This window comes from Hyla sarda, chromosome 13 (assembly GCF_029499605.1).
Source record: "Hyla sarda isolate aHylSar1 chromosome 13, aHylSar1.hap1, whole genome shotgun sequence".
Classification (NCBI taxonomy): Eukaryota; Metazoa; Chordata; class Amphibia; order Anura; family Hylidae; genus Hyla; species Hyla sarda.
Window position 1 is genome coordinate 14000728 of NC_079201.1, and position 17827 is coordinate 14018554.

Sequence of the window (17827 nt, forward strand, 5' to 3'; positions counted from 1 at the left end):
CCAGTTGAGATATATATATATATATATATATATATATATATATATATATATATATATAGATATATATATATATATATATATATATAAGTTTTTTCCTGGATAACCCCTTTAAGAAGACTCTGAGATGCCGACATACCTTCCCCTGGGAGGAGATGGAAATGAAACTTCTGACTCCAGAACTGTGCCCGTGTGATGCCATAGTCATGTACGGACTGGGCACCGAGCACCAGCTCCAGATCCTTCTCCTCTTCGCCCACGTTGCTCACGGTTGCGCTGAGACCAATGTCTTCCCCGTACGGCTGTTTATTCTTGGAGGTAATGGACACTACAATTGGGCTTAGGGCCTCCAGGTTGTGATCGGTGTCCTGCTCACTTGGAAGCATCAGCTGCTTGACTCTCTCTAGAGCTTCATGTTCCTCTTTAGAACCTGTTGAGGATCGGATTCAATGTTATTTAAAGGGGTATTCCAGGCAAAAACTTTTTTTCATATATCAACTGGTTCCGGAAAGTTAAACAGATTTGTAAATTATTTCTATTAAAAAATCTTAATCCTTCCAATAGTTATTAGCTTCTGAAGTTGAGTTGCTGTTTTCTGTCTAACTGCTCTCTGATGACTCACGTCCCGGGAGCTGTGCAGTTCCTATGGGGATATTCTCCCATCATGCACAGCTCCCGGGACGTGACATCATCATTGAGCAGTTAGACAGAAAACTTCAGAAGCTAATAACTATTGGAAGGATTAAGATTTTTTAATAGAAGTAATTTACAAATCTGTTTAACTTTCCGGAGCCAGTTGATATATATATATATATATATATATAAAAAAAAGTTTTTGCCTGGATAACCCCTTTAAGCAAATCAAATTTATAGGGGTACTCCGGTGGAAAATATTATTATTATTATTTTTATTTTTTTTACAGATTTGTAAATGACTTCTATTAAAAAAAAAAAAAAAAAATCTTTATCCTTCCAGTAATTATTAGCAGCTGTATGCTGCAGAGGAAATTCTTTTCTTTTTGAATTTCTTTTCTGTCTGACCACAGGGCTCTTTGCTGGCACCTGATGCCCGATATCAGGAACTGTCCAGAGCAGGAGCAAATCCCCATAGCAAACCTATACTGCTCTGGACAGTTCCTGAGACTGACAGAGGTGTCAGCAGAGAGCACTGTGGACAAGACAAAAAAGAAATTCAGAAAGAAAATCATTTCCTCTGTAGCATACAGAAGGGTAAAAAAAAAAAAGTACTGGAAGGGTAAAAAAAAAATAAAAAAAAACGTAGAGAAGGAGCGCTCCATAGTGTAATATCGCCGGTAATGACAAACGCCAAATGTGAACGAGCGCTTACCATAAAATGTTTTGCAACCGGCCAGCACAACATGGAGAGGAGTATATATCAATAGCCCACTGCTGCCATTCCACAAGTAACCAGAAATAACCACAATCCACCTCCAAAAATGGAAGTTCAGGCGCTGAGGGACCAGATAGTAGTATAAGCAAATAGATTTATTCCCAGCATGCAACGCGTTTCGCGTATCTGCGCCTCATCAGGCATCAGGTCTGATGAAACGCAGATGCGCGAAACGTGTTGTGGTTATTTCTGGAAGTTTAAAGACTTTTTAATAGAAGTCATTTATAAATCTGTTTAACTTTCTGGCACCAGTTTTCCACCGGAGTACCCCTTTAACCAAAGATGTAGACGTCTCTTGTACCCAAAGCTGAATGAGCCTGGTGCTTGGAGAACTGACTTGAGGGATCACTGTATAATGGAATATCTTATACCTGTACTATAATTTAACACTCCTCATTGGTTGACGGTGACCGTAGAATGGCGCCCACCTTTTGCGTACTTGTAGTCTAGAGTGATGTCATCTTGGGCGTCGCTTCGGACGCTCTTTGTGCTGATCGCATCCCCAACGTATCTGATCAGGCTATAAGCCCTTCTAAAACATCCTATAGAATCTCGTATGGAGACTACGGTGTCCGTGTGTATCTTGGAGAAGATGAGGTTGGTGTCGTAGGTCAGTCCCACGTCACCCGATTTGACGGCTCTTACTGGGGCCGGACCGCTACAATACAGTTCTCCTGTAAAGAAAGCATAGCCAGTTGTCACGTAGACTTGGAGAATGGGATACTGATAAAATATATCATTTTTTTAGGCTGGGTTCACACTACGTTTATCACATACGGGGTCCGGATCCGGCTGGGAGATGGGAAAACCGGGCGCTCGGGAGCGCCCGGTTTTCCCATCTCCCAGCCGATCCGGTCCCCGTATGTGATAAACTTTTGAACCTATATACTTTTTTTTTATATATATCAACTGGCTCCAGAATGTTAAAAAAAATTGTAAACGACTTCTATAAAAAAAAAATTAAAAAAAATCTTAATCCTTCCAGTACTTATGAGCTGCTGAAGTCGAGTTGTTCTTTTCTGTCTAAGTGCTCTCTGATGGCACCTGTCTCGGGAACTGTCCAGAGTAGGAGCGAATCCCCATAGCAAACCTCTTATGCTCCGGACAGTTCCTGAGACAGACAGAGGTGTCAGCAGAGAGCACTGTGGTCAGACTCAACAACTCAACTTCAGCAGCTGAAGTACTGGAAGGATTAAGATTTTTTTTATAGAAGTAATTTCCAAATCTGTTTGTCTTTCTGGAGCCAGTTGAGATATATATAGATATATATATATATATATATATATATATATATATATATATATGTGTGTAAAAAAATACTTTATTCCTGGATAATCCCTTTATCAACTGGCTCAAGAAAGTTAAACAGATTTGTAAATTACTTCTATTAAAAAATCTTAATCCTTTCAGTATTTATGAGCTTCTGAAGTTAAGGTTGTTCTTTTCTTTCTAAGTGCTCTCTGATGACACCTGTCTCGGGAACCGCCCAGTTTAGAAGCAAATCCCCATAGCAAACCTCTTCTAAACTGGGCAGTTCCCGAGACATGTGTCATCAGAGAGCACTTAGACAGAAAATAACAACCTTAACTTCAGAAGCTGATAAGTACTGAAAGGATTAAGATTTTTTTCATAAAAGTAATTTACAAATCTGTTTAACTTTCTGGAGCCAGTTGATATATAAAAAAAATTTTTTCCTGGATAACCCTTTAATATCTATGTTCTTACCACTGTATTTTAGCTGTGCCGTTGCATCAAGAACCTGCCATCCGCTATATTCTCTACGGAGATCAGTTCTTTCCATCCAGCACTCATTCCATACATTGAAATGCCTGGAAAAAAAATATTCCGTTCTATAATTGACCTTCTACTAGCTATCCCATGTATATTTGACTATGATGCAGTCCCATATAGTCAGTTCCTGTGGGGTCTACACATCCCAGGAACCAGGGAGAAGTGGTGTCCAACCGGTAATGGAAGCCAATGGAATGGCAACTTTAAGCTATTGGGTTGAGTATCACATCTTTTTCATTTTCTCACTACTCTTAGGCATATATTATTATTTATTTATGCCTGGACAAGCCCTTAAAGGAAAACTGTCAGCTTTCTCCCCCCGCACTAACCAGCTGTACTGGCTGGTCGTGCGGGGGACGCTCATCAATTTGATGCTTACCGTGCCCGGATCCGCCGCTCCGTTCGGCCTTAATCTTCTATTTTCGGTATATGCTAATGAGGTGCTAACTGGCACCGGCTGGGCTAACTGGCACTCTGACGTCAGTGCCGCCTGCCGTATCGCCGCCCAGCTCATCAATATGCCTCCTGTCCCTCCGCCTCTCCCTCTTCTCCCCACTCTGTAATGGAGAGGGGAGGAATATTGATGAGCTGGGCGGCGCTGTGGCCAGCGGCACTGACGTCAGAGTGCCAGTTAGCACTTCATTAGCATATACCGAAAATAAAAGATTAGGGCCGAACGGTGCGGCGGATCCGGGCACGGTAAGCGTCAAACTGATCAGCGTCCTCCGCACTACCAGCCAGTACTGCCAGTTTTAAACGTTAGGGAATGAGATGTCTGATCACGGGGGTTCCGCTGCTGGGGACCCCCGCGATCTCAGCTGCGGCACCCCTGACACGTGGGTGAACATCAATCTTTGTCAGATGACTGGCGATGTGGGGCGGAGGCTAGTGATGTCACAGCCATCACGGCCACGCCCCCTCAATGCAAGTCTATGGGAGGGGGCGTGACAGTAGTCACGCCCCCTCCCATAGACTTGGATTGAGGGGGCGTGGCCATGGCGTCACAAGCAGAGCCTCCGATGCTACACCCGATGCTCTAAACGAACGCCTGGTGCAGCAGGTTGATCGCGGGGGCCCCCAGTGGCGGAACCCCCGCGATCAGACATCTTATCCCCTATTATTTGGCTAGGGGATAAGATGTCTAGGGGCGGAGTACCCCTTATACATCAGAGTTAACAGCCTTGTTTTATGGGAAAGAAGGAGAAAGCGAGACACATAATCATTACCATATACTGTCATTCCTTGATCGGTGAATCCGAGCTCCATTCTTATCATAATATATATCTTTCTGCAGAGTCCGGTCCGTGTCGTAGGCAGAGTTGTAGTTTGTGACAACCCGAGTGGGAATCCCGAGACACCGTAACGCTAAAACATTTTCAGAATAAACTTTTGTTATGTTATTGGTACAAGTTACCTGTCTGGACAACAAACACAACCCACATGGTGATATGGAGTTTTCACATGACTTAGGCTAGACCAAAGGTTCCCAACCGGTGTGACGCGGCAAAGTAGGACCAACCAGGTGTGCTGTCGTAGTCTAATCGGGAAGATGATGAGTGGACATGCTAATACCACTGTGGCTTAGTTCCTAGTGCATCCTAGGATGATAGGTCTCTAGGTTATAGGCACAGCACTGTGGCTACTAGAGGTCAGGACCTCTTTGTGTACCTTCCTGTACGTATACTGTATAGAGGCCTCTAGTGACTGCAGGAATAAACTGCCTGCTGCGTATAAGCGACTATACTGGGAGAAAGTACCTACTATGGGTGCCAGCTTGCTATGGGAAACTACGAACTTCATTAAGTGTAGCACCTACCTAATGGGAAAATCTACCTACCCAATAGTGGAGCCTACCTACTCCTCTCCAAACGATCTACCCATCCCCACCAACCCAAATTACTGAGACACCAAATGGTGGAATTATTACTGTTTGGGGCCCTATAGATGGGAAAATGGGAAGGAGGATGCTGAAAAAAAGAGCAGAGCCTAAGATGTTTGTCTGACAGGTTCTGCGGCGATAAAATGTGGCTGAAAGAAATAATAATGACGGTCTGGGCCAGATGGATACACAAAGGGAGAAGTGAACGACTGCGAACAGAGAAGACGTCACCTCTCACGGCACTGCAATCTCCGTAGCTAATAGAGATATGGAGCCATTTTTGTAGAAAATTATTTGGTAGGTGCAGAAATTTTTTGTGTGCCACGAAGTCAACGAGGATGGGAAACAATAGGCTAGATTATGGCTGGTAGGATTCGTGTTTCAAGGACCCCAGTGGTCAGCAGAACAAAGAAGCAGTGGTGTATCCTGGGGGCATCAGTCCCTTTACTGCAGTCCAATGGCCTCCATATACATATATCTTGTACTGCAGCTAACCCCTATGTAGTAGGGCCTGGTACTTCAATATAGGTGCCCTGGTGCCCTTCTTTGTTCTTCTGATTATTGAGAGTCTTAAGGGGGTCAGAACCCTGTGATTAAACACAGTCTTCCTTAAAACAGCTAGATTAAACCCATATGTATATTATTAGGTACATTAGGTTATTATAATCTACATATAATCTCTTAAAGGGTAGCTCCCACCAAGTACTATATAATCTAATATGTCCCTACCTAGTAGTAATCTAGCCCTAACCCCCTACCTGGCTTCAAAATTTTTTTCATAGTGTCACAGTGTCACAAGAATGCCTCCCGCGAGCGCGATCCTTACCATCACCGCTAGCGGGGTCCCTGTGCCCACTAGTGGTGTCAAATGTGCCCCCCGCGAGCGCTACCATCACCGCTAGCAGGGTCCCTGTGTCCACTAGCGGTTTCACAAGAATGCCAAGCCCGGCTCTGTTCCCCGTCCCTGTCAGCTGTCAGGGTACGGAAACAGATTTAAAAGCCTCGCGCGCAGCTAACGTAGTACTGCGCAGGCGCAGCACTATGCAAATAGCGTAGGGCTAACGTAGGCAGCGCTAGGAGCCTGGCGTTAGCCCTACGCTATTTGCGTAGTACTGCGCATGCGCAGTACTACGTTAGCTGCGCGCGAGGCTTTTAAATCTGTTCCCGTACCCTGACAGCTGACAGGGACGGGGAACAGAGCCGCACTCGGCATTCTTGTGACACCGCTAGTGGACACAGGGACCCCGCTAGCGGTGATGGTAGCGCTCGCGGGGGGCACATGTGACACTAGTGGGCACAGGGATCCCGCTAGCGGTGATGGTAGCGCTCGCGCTCGCAGGGGGCACGTGACACTAGTGGGCACAGGGACAGGGTAAAGGGGGCGGGCGGGTGGGGCCGTGCCCGAGGCCAGTGGAGCTGGCCAATGCGTGCAGCCCCAGCTATCAGCGTGCTTGCTCTCGCCTGTTTGATTGACAGGCGGGAGCGAGCACCGCAGTGCCTGAATTTCGACTCATTGCCAGGCTTCAATGAGTCGAAATTCAGTAGTGACGTCACAACCGAGGGAATATAATCTGAGTACATCTAGAAAATTTGGTTTGATGACAGGTTCTCTTTAAATTATAGCAACATAGTTTATGAAACCCCTTACCTGTGCAGAGTAAAGCGGCAAAAACCCAGTGATGGCCATAGGCGGTCTCAGTTTGGCTTTTGAGCCATTGGTGCAGAATGGGGACACTGCTGACCAGCGTATAGGATGGTCTTCCATTCTCGCACATGAAATTCACTCTGTCTGTCTCATCCCACCTACCAATCTGCACACAATATAAAGTCATGTATGAACTGAGGTAAAGCCAAAAGTTCTTAAAAATTTACTTAGTTTTTTCTTACCATGTCACCAATCTCTCGGATAATGTAAACCGGGTCATTTCTCTTCACATAGTTACTTTCCGGCTCCTTCTGATAACGTGGACTCATGTCCAGAAACTTAAGACATATATTGGGAATGTCTTCCTCAAACTGTGGAACAAAGTGGTCACGTCCATCACAACGTTCAATAGCAAATGGCCAACCTCAGCTCACCCTTCTGTGCCTCCTAAAGGGGTACTCCGCTGAAAACATCTTATCCCCTATCCAAAGGACCCCCGCGATCTCCGCTACAGCACCCCTGTCATTCGGTGGACGGAGCGTACTCCGCCCCGTGCCTGATGACTGGCAAACACAGCCGCCAACCCCCCTACATTCATGTCTATGGGAGGAGGCGTGGCGGCTACTACGTAGCCGCCACGCCTCCTCCCATAGACATGAATGTAGGAGGAGTGGCGTGACGTCTTCACCAGTCATCAGGCACAGGGCAGAGTTCGCTTCCATAGACATGAATGAAGGGGGAGTGGCGTGACGTCTTCACCAGTCATCAGGCACAGGGCAGAGTTCGCTTCCATAGACATGAATGAAGGGGGAGTGGCGTGACGTCTTCACCAGTCATCAGGCACAGGGCAGAGTTTGCTTCCATAGACATGAATGGAGGGGGAGTGGCGTGACGTCTTCACCAGTCATCAGGCATAGGGCAGAGTTTGCTTCCATAGACATGAATGAAGGGGGAGTGGCGTGACGTCTTCACCAGTCATCAGGCACAGGGCAGAGTTTGCTTCCATAGACATGAATGGAGGGGGAGTGGCGTGACGTCTTCACCAGTCATCAGGCACAGGGCAGAGTTTGCTTCCATAGACATGAATGGAGTGGGCGTGGCGTGACGTCACGAATGTGGAAGCTCCAAGCTTCCGCGTTTCGGACGCCACCTTCCAGCCGGAGATCGCGAGGGGTCTCCAGATTAGACATCTTATCCCCTAAACTTATCCCCTAAACTTGCAAAAAGAAGAGGAAAAATCCAGCGCCCAGACAGAAGTCCCATAAAAAACTTATTTTGACTTTATTTAAAAATAAAATTATACAATAGAGATGTCACAGATGAACAAGTGCTTAACATGTTTCAGGGACGGTCACCTCCCTAGTCATTAGCTTATGACTAAGGGGTGACCCCCAAAACACGTCTGACACTTGTTCTTCTGCGACATCTATTGTTTTAAAATGGATCACAATAAAAGCAAGTTTTATAGGGGACTTCTGTCTGGGCGCTGGATCTTTCCTTTTCTTTTTGCATTCCCAGCTCTAATTTTGCAAGACATGATAGTCTGCTCGGCCAATCACTGGTCGCAGTGATGTCATGCCTCAGCCGGTGATTGGCGGAGCAGGTCCTCACTGACGAGGTCAGTTTGTTTTGGGAGATGGGAGTTGAAGAGCTTTTTTTTATTTTTTTTTATATACAGCTTGTGTGCATGTGATGTTACTCTAAGGGATTTTAAAGGGGTACTCTGCCCCTAGACATCTTATTCCCTATCCAAAGGATAGGGGATAAGATGTTGGATCGAGGGGGTCCCGCTGCTGTGGACCCCCGCGATCTCCCTGCGGCACCTCAGACATCCGATGCACGGAGCAACTTTGCTCCGTGCCGGATGACTGGAAGTGCGGGGCGGAGGTTTGCGATGTCACGGCCATGCCCCTGCTCGTGATGTCACGACCACGCCCCCTCAATGCAAGCCTATGGGAGGGGGCGTGACGGCCATCAAGCCCCCTCCCATAGGCTTGCATTGAGGGGGCGTGGCTGTGACATCACGAGCCTCTGGTGCTGCACCCAACGCTATAAACAAATGCCGGGTGCAGCAGGGAGATCACGGCCGTCCCCATTGGCAGGACCCCCACAATCGGACATCTTATCCCCTATCCTTTGGATAGGGGATAAGATGTCTAGGGGCAGAGTACCACTTTAAGAGTATTTCTCATTGAATAAAGCAAAGCGTGTAGTTCTTATTGGAAACTCACTTGCCCAAAGTGCCAGGGATGAGGCTGAGCAGCACTCTCTGTGCCCAGGTAGATGATGCCGTCCTCACTGAGAACAAACTCACGTCTTTCTGCTTCATTACAAAGGTAGACCTGATCATCTAGAAAACAGGCCAAAAAAACCATCAGTAATAAGGATTCTGTGTATACAGGTAAACCTCTTTGAGAAGACCACCCAACATTGCATTGAAAGTGGTCTTCTATAGCAGGTGGGCTTCTTAAAGAAAATAGTCTCTACGCAAAATGTATGGTGGACTGAAAATCTCTCTCACAATATCCTGTCTGTGTAAGGTGGAAGTCATCTCAAAGAGGTGGTCTTGAGGCAATGCAAATATAGGATTCCTTGCCTCTGCTATTCTGTGACGTGACCCTTGCTTGTGACCTGACGTTGCCTTTTCTTTCTGACTTTGCACTGCGCCATTCTCTAGATTTGACCCATTGCTTGTCTTTACTCAGTTTTGTCTCTGATTTAGTACTTTGCAGCCTTCTTGGTTTATTCTTTGTCTGCTGATTTGGTACCGTATTTGCCCATGTAATTTTGACCTGGACTGGCTGACGCTTCTTGACACCGCTGCTCTTCGTCTACTGTAGGGAACAGCGCCCAGTTGGGGGCTGCCATATAGGGTGGATCGTCTAAGTAGGTAGATGCAGGGGTTGGGGTGAGATCTAGGTCTGATCCCTACCCTTGATGTGACACTATGTAAGCATTTTATAGGACTATTTTAGTAAGGGATCCTTATATAGAGCAATGCGTCTTAATCCCACACGTCTGTGTCTCAGATAATAGACGTACCTTCACTCCATGGATTGAAGAGCATCATGAATTCCCCCAGGTCTTGGGTAAATCCATTGTTAAGTTTGATCAACAAAGAGTAATGTCCAATGATGGCATCAGCTGGGGAGGTGACTGCTACTTTCCATGTGCCCCGGATGTAGTCAACAACTCTGGCGCTCCATGTTTTCCTGTTACCGAGGCTGCTTACTGGAAAAGTGGTTTTGGTCCTATTCAGCTTAGAAGGGTTTGGTCCTGGAAAAAAAACAAAACAAAAAAAAACAAAAAACTCAACACCATTATCACTACTACATAGAATAAATCATTTATAGCAGATTTGGTGCCTTACTACACCTGTTGTCGTGATGAGAGAGAATTGGCCCAAATCCTTCTGTCGTAATGTTTTATCCCGAAACTTCAAACCAATGGTGAATTCTTGCCCCCGTCTCAGGTAAAGACGAGTCTCCTGACTGAGGGAGATGGTCCGATGGCTTGTATTGTTTTGAGACACTTGAAGGTCACATCTTATGGGCAGATCTGGTAAAAGGAAAAGATATAACAACGAAAATAAAGAACAACAAAGGGTGAAGTTGGACGGGCAGACTGACGACTGATGCCGGTGCTGATCTATAGATCGAGGTTCCTTTGACCTCTGGATCCTCCTTGCCTTTAAAGGGGTACTCCACTGGCCCTGCATCCGGAACATTTTGTTCCAAATGCTGGCTGCGGGGGTCGTAACGTCACGGCCACACCCCCTCAATGCAAGTCTATGGGAGGGGGCGTGGCGGCTGCCACGCCCCCTCCCATAGACTTGCATTGAGGGGGTGTGACGTGAGGTCACAAGGGGTGTGTGGCCGTGACGTCACGACCCCCGCAGCCCGCACCCAGCGTTTGGAACAAAATGTTCCGGCTGCTGGGCCAGTGGAGTACCCCTTTAAATAGACATAACTCTTTTATTTTTCCATCCACAGACCCATATGGAATTGTTTTTAGCAGAAGCAATTATACTCTGTATTGACTTATCTTTTTCCATAAAATATGCTTCAAAACTAAGAAAACTTGAAAAAAAAAAAAGGATTACAGAATTTAGCAAATTTGGGATAACAATGCCCAGAAGGCTCGTAGTGTGTGCGGTGTGCTCTTTTTATTCTAGGCCACAATTTCGATGAGGTCCCAGTGGTCAGAACCCACCAATCTGCTAGCGATACTTCAACTATGTGTATTGAGATTACCCCTGTAGCTTTAAAATAGCTTGGAACTGCTACAGTCAAGGGATTCCCTGGGGCTTCACATTTAAAAAAGTTTCTACTGATATAATTTTTGAACAATTTTTAAAGGGGTACTCCACTGGAAAACATTATTTTTTTTAAATCAACTGGTGCCAGAAAGTTAGACAGATCTGTAAATTACTTCTATTAAAAAATCTTAATCCTTCCATTACTTATCAGCTGCTGTATGTTGCACAGGAAGTGCTATTCTTTTTGAATTTCCTTTCTGCCTGACCACAGTGCTCTCTCCTGACACCTCTGTCCATTTTAGGAACTGTCCAGAGCAGGAGAGGTTTGCTATGGGGATTTGCTCCTACTCTGGACAGTTCCTAAAATGGACAGAGGTGTCAGCAGAGAGCACTGTGGTCAGACAGAGAAGAACTACACAACTTCCTGTGGAGCATACAGCAGTTGATTTGAGAATGAAGGATTAAGATTTTTATATAGAAGTAATTTACAAATCTGTTTAGCCTTTTGGCACCAGTTGATTTAAAAACAAAAAAAAAATGTTTTCCAGTACCCCTTTGAACCCCTTCCTTACCTATAAAGTACATGTAACGTTATGGAACGGGCTCGGGAGTCAGGTTTGTGCCATGACTGTCAGATGCCCCCTGCTATCATAAATATATATTAAAAAAATATATAAATAATTATATATATATATATATATATATATATATATATATATATATATATATATAAATAAAAGAATAAATATAAAAAAATATAAATAAATGAATAAATATATATATATATATATATATATAAAAATTAAAAAATATATAAAAAAATAAACAAATATATAAAAATATAAAAAATAGATTAACAAATATAATATATATATATATATAAAATATATAAATAAATTATATATATAAAAATAAAAAATATATAAATAAATATAAAAAAATATATATATATAAATAAATATATATAAAAAATATCTAAATAAATATATGAAAATATAAAAAAGATATAAATAAATATAAAAATATATATATAAATAAATATAAAAAATTCATATAAATAAATATATAAATAAATGAATATAAAAATAAATAAATATAAATAAATATATATATAAAAAAAATAAAAAAAATATATATATATATGTGTATATATATATATATATATATATATATATATATATATATATATGTTAATTAATAAAAAAGCCCTAATACAACTCTGTAAAGAAAAATAAAAAAGTAAAACGTAAGTCACAAATCAAAATTCGGGGCGTTGTGAAGGGGTTAAGAAGTGGTAAGTGTTTAATCATGTATCTCAAAGAATACTATAGACATGCGACTTCCAATGGGCTGTCCACACTGTAGACCTCCAGATGTTGCGAAACTACAACTCTCAGCATGCCCGGACAGCCAACGGCTGTCCGGGCATGCTGGGAGTTGTAGTTTTGCAACATCTGGAGGTCCACAGTTTGGAGAATTAGGGCCTTTCCCCATACAAAGCCATCCTCTTACCTTGCTTCATGTTTCCTATATGCAGCTCAGCAGTTGACTGTTTGCGTTGTGGTCATCCCTAGAGGTTGGAGTATCCCCTTATCTGTCCCACACACCATGTTATCAGTGACTACAGCCGCTTCTTGTCTTGTGCGGTGACTGCTGTGAGCATGTCTAGGTGGAGTAGCGCTCATAGCTGCGTCACGGGGAATCTCCTGACGTGACATATTAGGAAGCGGGAGGGATGTATTTTCTTTCTTTGCATTGATATTTTTCACCTTTTTTGTGGAAGTGAATACAAATATTTACAAAACGTGGATCATTTGGTGAAGAATTTAATTTGCGCTTCACTTCGGAATAAGAAAATGTATGCAAAAAAAATAAATAAATAAACATCAACAAAAACCTACAACACAAAATTGTCGCACATGACACATGTGAAATGTCAAACGTTGTAAAGGGGTATTCTAGTAAAAAAAAAACAAAAAACTTTTTGGGCTCCAGAAAGTTAAAAAGATTTGTAAATGACGTCTATTAAAAAAAATCTTAATCCTTCCAGTACTTATCAGCTGCTGAAGTGGAGTTGTTCTTTTCTGTCTGACCACAGTGCTCTCTGCTGACACCTCTGTCTGTCTCCGGAACTGTCCAGAGTAACAGCAAATCCCCATAGCAAATCTATCTTGCTCTGGACAGTTCCTGACATGGACAGAGGTGTCAGCAGAGAGCACTATGGTCAGACTGGAAAGGATGACACAACTTCCTGTGGAGCATACAGCAGCTGATAAGTACTGGAAGGATTAAGATTTTAAAAAAGCTATTCCGGGAAAAAAGTTTTTTATTTTATGTCAACCGGCTCCAGAAAGTTAAACAGATTTGTAAATTACTTCTATTAAAAGTCTTAATCCTCCCAATAATTATCAGCTGCTGAAGTTGAGTTGTTCTTTTCTGTCTGGCAACAGTGCTCTCTGCTGACATCTCTGCTTGTCTCGGGAACTGCACAGAGTAGAAGAAGTTTGCTATGGGGATTTGCTTCTTCTCTGGACAGAAAAGAAAAACTTAACTTCAACAGCTGATAAGTACTGGAAGGATTAAGATTATTAATAGAAGTAATTTACAAATCTGTTTAACTTTCTGGAGCCAGTTGATATGAAAAAAATAGAGATTTTTACTGGATAACCCCTTTAAACGGTCGGGGTCCTAGTGCTGAAGACCCCCACGGATCAGCAGAAGCACACGCTTAAAGGGGTACTCCGCCCCTAGACATCTTATCCCCTATCAAAAGGATAGGGGATAAGATGTCAGATCGCCGGGGTCCCGATCGAGTTCGCTCTGCACGTAATGACGGGCGATACAGGGGTTGGAGCATCGTTACGTCACGGCCCGCCCCCCTCAATACGAGTCTATGGGAGGGGGCGTGGCGGTCATCACGCCCCTGCCATAGACTCGTATTAAGGGGACGGGCCGTGATGTCATGAGGGGCGGAGCCATGATATCACGCTGCTCCGTCCCCTGTATCGCCCGTCATTATGCACAGAGCGATCTCGCTCTGCGCAGTAATGATAGCGGGGTGCTGCAGCGGCGATCCCGGGGCTCCCCAGCAGCGGGACCGCGGTGATCTGACATCTTATCCCCTATCCTTTGGATAGGGGATAAGATGTCTAGGGGCGGAGTACCCCTTTAAGTGCTCCACATCTCGCACCCACACTATAAGTCTACGGGGCTGTTCAGAGAAGCTGGGCGGAGATCACTTCTCTGAGTTTGTTCTGCTGATTGGTGGGGGTCTCATCACTGAGACCCCGACCGATCAAAACTTGTGCCATGTCCCCACGCTTTTAGAGGACAGTAGCACCAAAGGGCCCTAAACTACTGATCACCCCAGAAAGCACAATGTGGCATTGTAACAATGTTGTTCCCATGGGTGTTCAAGTCTCCTGCAGCACCCCTACAGGGGAGGTCCAGTATTGCAAGCTCTCATTGAAATCAATGGGCCATCTTTGTATATAGACAGTATATAGACATGACAGGTCCTCTACAGCGTGAGAGACACAGTACGGTGAAAATAGCACATTTTCTTTATTCTCTAGGTCCGTGCGGTGACAACGACACCCAATTTCTATAGGTTTTGTTTTAATTTAATGCTGTTAAAATTTTTTAACTTTTGTAGGAAAATTAGTATATTGACCCCCATATCTTTTTTTATTCTTCCATATACTGAACCATTGGTACCATTTATGTGTAGAGGAGATTATTTTGTAAATCACTTTTAGTTAATTTTAATTTCACATATATATATATATATCTATATATATATATATATATATATATATAGATATATATATATATATCCACCCAAAAAATCTGCAATTTTGGCACTTGGTATTTTTTTTGCCCTTCATCCTGTGGGATCGTAAAAATTCTATTTTAATAGTTTGGACAATTCTGTATGTGATGATACCAAACATGTTTATTCTATTTATTTATTTACCTATTTATGTATGTATTTATTTAATTAATGAATTTATTTATTTAGTAATTAAATTGTTATTTAATTTTATTTATTTTTATATTATTTATTAGCTTAATTTATTTTTTTATTTAAATTTTGTGGTTTGGAAAAGAGGGGTGACTTTGGTTTTTATTAGTGGGAGGAGCTTATTTATATGTTTAATAGATTTTTTTTTTTTCAATACAGTATTTTTTGTGGATACAGTGCGTTCTTTAAGTAAGAATTTAAAAATGTTTTATCCTTTACCTGGAATATACCATGCAGGACTCTTGATAGTGACTGTGGTGTTAAAGCTGCCTAATGCTACATGTGTGCGCTATAGATAAGATACCAAAGTCTACAATAGAGCAAACTGTACAACTTCTGTACTTTCCAAAGCTCTATTGCAGTGTTTCCCTACCAGGGCTCCCCCAGCTGTTGCAAAACTCCAACTCCCAGCATGCCCGGACAGCCTTTGGCTGTCCGGGCATGCTGGGAGTTGTAGTTTTGCAATAGCTGGAGGCACACTGGTTGGGACACATTGTTGTAATGAATAAAAAGGAACTGAACAAAGCGGTGTATACTCGGGAAGGTATGACGAAGCAAGGTGGAAACATAAAAACTAAATATATAAATAAAAAAAACTAAATAAATAAATATTAATGTTTGTATATATGTGTGTGTGTATATATATATATATATATATATTTATGTATATATTTATGTTTATGTATATATATATATTTATGTTTATGTATAAATATATATTTATGTATATATATTTATATTTACGTATATATATTTATATTTACGTATATATATTTATATTTACATATATATATATATTTACATATATATATTTATGTTTACATATATATATTTATGTTTATGTGTATATATATATTTATATTTACGTATATATATATTTATGTTTATGTATAAATATATATTTATGTTTATGAATATATATATTTATATTTACGTATTTATATTTACGTATATATATTTATATTTACGTATATATATTTATATTTACGTATATATATATATTTATATATATATATATATATATATATTTATTTATGTTTACATATATATATTTATGTTTATGTGTATATATATATTTATATTTACGTATATATATATATATATTTATGTTTACATATATATATTTATGTTTATGTGTATATATATATTTATATTTATGTATATATATTTATGTATATATGTATATATATTTATATTTACGTATATATATATATTTATATTTACATATATATATTTATGTTTACATATATATATATATATTTATGTTTACATATATATATATATATATATTACATATTTATATATTTATATTTACATATATATATATATATATATATTTGTATATATTTATATTTACATATATATATATATATATTTATATCAATTAATAAAAAAAATGATAAAAAAAATAACAGGTGAGAGTGAACTATGGCAACAAGCCATTATATTTCTATATAAAGGGCAGAAGTTGGTAGTGAAAGCAATGATAATGTGCAATCTATACAGAATTGTATCAAAAAAATCCTTAAAATCCTGTGTTTTTAAAATCTCATAAAGTAAAGTGAATGATGCGCGTATGGGCCCAATTGCTAGGTGCCATGTGCATGAGCAAATCCCCATAGCAAACCTCTCCTGCTCTGGACAGTTCCTGACATGGACAGAGGTGTCAGCAGAGAGCACTGTGGTCAGACTGGAAAAAAAATTACACAACTTCCTCTGGAGCATACAGCAGCTAAGTACTGGAAGGATTAAGAGTAATTTACAAATCTGTTTATCTTTCCGACACCAGTTGATTTAAAAGCATTTTATTTTTATTTTCGGAGTACCCCTTTTAGTAGTTTTGGCAGTACAGACCCTTGAAGCTTCTATCTACGGTAGTAGGAAGAATCATATCTGCCCAAAGGAAATCTGTTCTGTTAGTTATTTCGGGTTCCTGCTTCATTATAATGCTCATCTCAGAAGCGCAATGCAATGGCGAAAATATTTCCCAAAATACAAACAATAAAAAAAAAAATTACCAAAAAAGTCTAAATACTTGTTGTAACAATAAAAGCTTACAAGGCAAATTACAGTACAATGAATGTGGATGGAATATTAAAAATCCCATAGACAAAATTTTGGCAACATTTTTCCATCCCATCTGTACTGTGATACATAGAGGATGCAGAAGCCAAACAGTGTAAAAATGAACAACACCCAATAAAAAAAAAAAGGATTTGTGGTAGAAAATAAATGCATTTCGATAATGACCCCAAAGGTGACTCTAGTCTTAAATGATCCAACCCTAAGGATGACCGTCCACCTCAAATGTCCTGTTGGGATTATTACAGAGATTGCTCCATTGGTCATGAGATGGATTTGTTCTCCATCCACCAGTTGCCTTTGTTGGCTGTCCGGGCCTGCTGAAAGTTGTAGTTTTGCAACATCTGGAGGTCCACAATTTGAAGACCACCTTACTAGATGGTCTACCGGCCATTACAAGCTTTGTCCTTCATCCTCGATCATGATTGATGTCACTCTTCCATCTCTGGTAGATGCAAAAAACAATAAAAAATTCCTACAAGCTAGAACCGGGGTAAAACCTGCATCTACTGGGAAACCCCATAAATGATCCATCCATAAGGATGACCGTCCACCTAAAATGTCCAGTTGGGATTATTACAGAAATTGCTCTATTGGTCATGAAATGGATTTCTTCTCTATCCAGCATTTTCCCTTGTTTGGAAACTCACCTATAGGTCAGTGGTCTCCAAACTGTGGACAAAATTTTGTAACATCTGGAGATCCACAGTTTGGAGACCACTATATTGGGTGGTCTACCG

The 17827-nt window shown here is 41.2% G+C and overlaps 1 protein-coding gene across 1 annotated transcript in view; it reads right to left on the reverse strand.

Annotated features, from left to right (window-relative positions):
* LOC130297672 (uncharacterized) overlaps positions 1-17827 on the reverse strand; it is a 73688-nt gene that overhangs the window by 13820 nt on the left and 42041 nt on the right. Inside the window, 11 exon segments of the mRNA XM_056550385.1 lie at positions 137-427; positions 1837-2082; positions 3134-3237; positions 4426-4564; positions 6727-6889; positions 6966-7094; positions 8955-9073; positions 9766-9999; positions 10099-10281; positions 12494-12545; positions 12547-12750. Of these exon segments, the coding sequence (XP_056406360.1) occupies positions 137-427; positions 1837-2082; positions 3134-3237; positions 4426-4564; positions 6727-6889; positions 6966-7094; positions 8955-9073; positions 9766-9999; positions 10099-10281; positions 12494-12545; positions 12547-12750 (1864 nt within the window).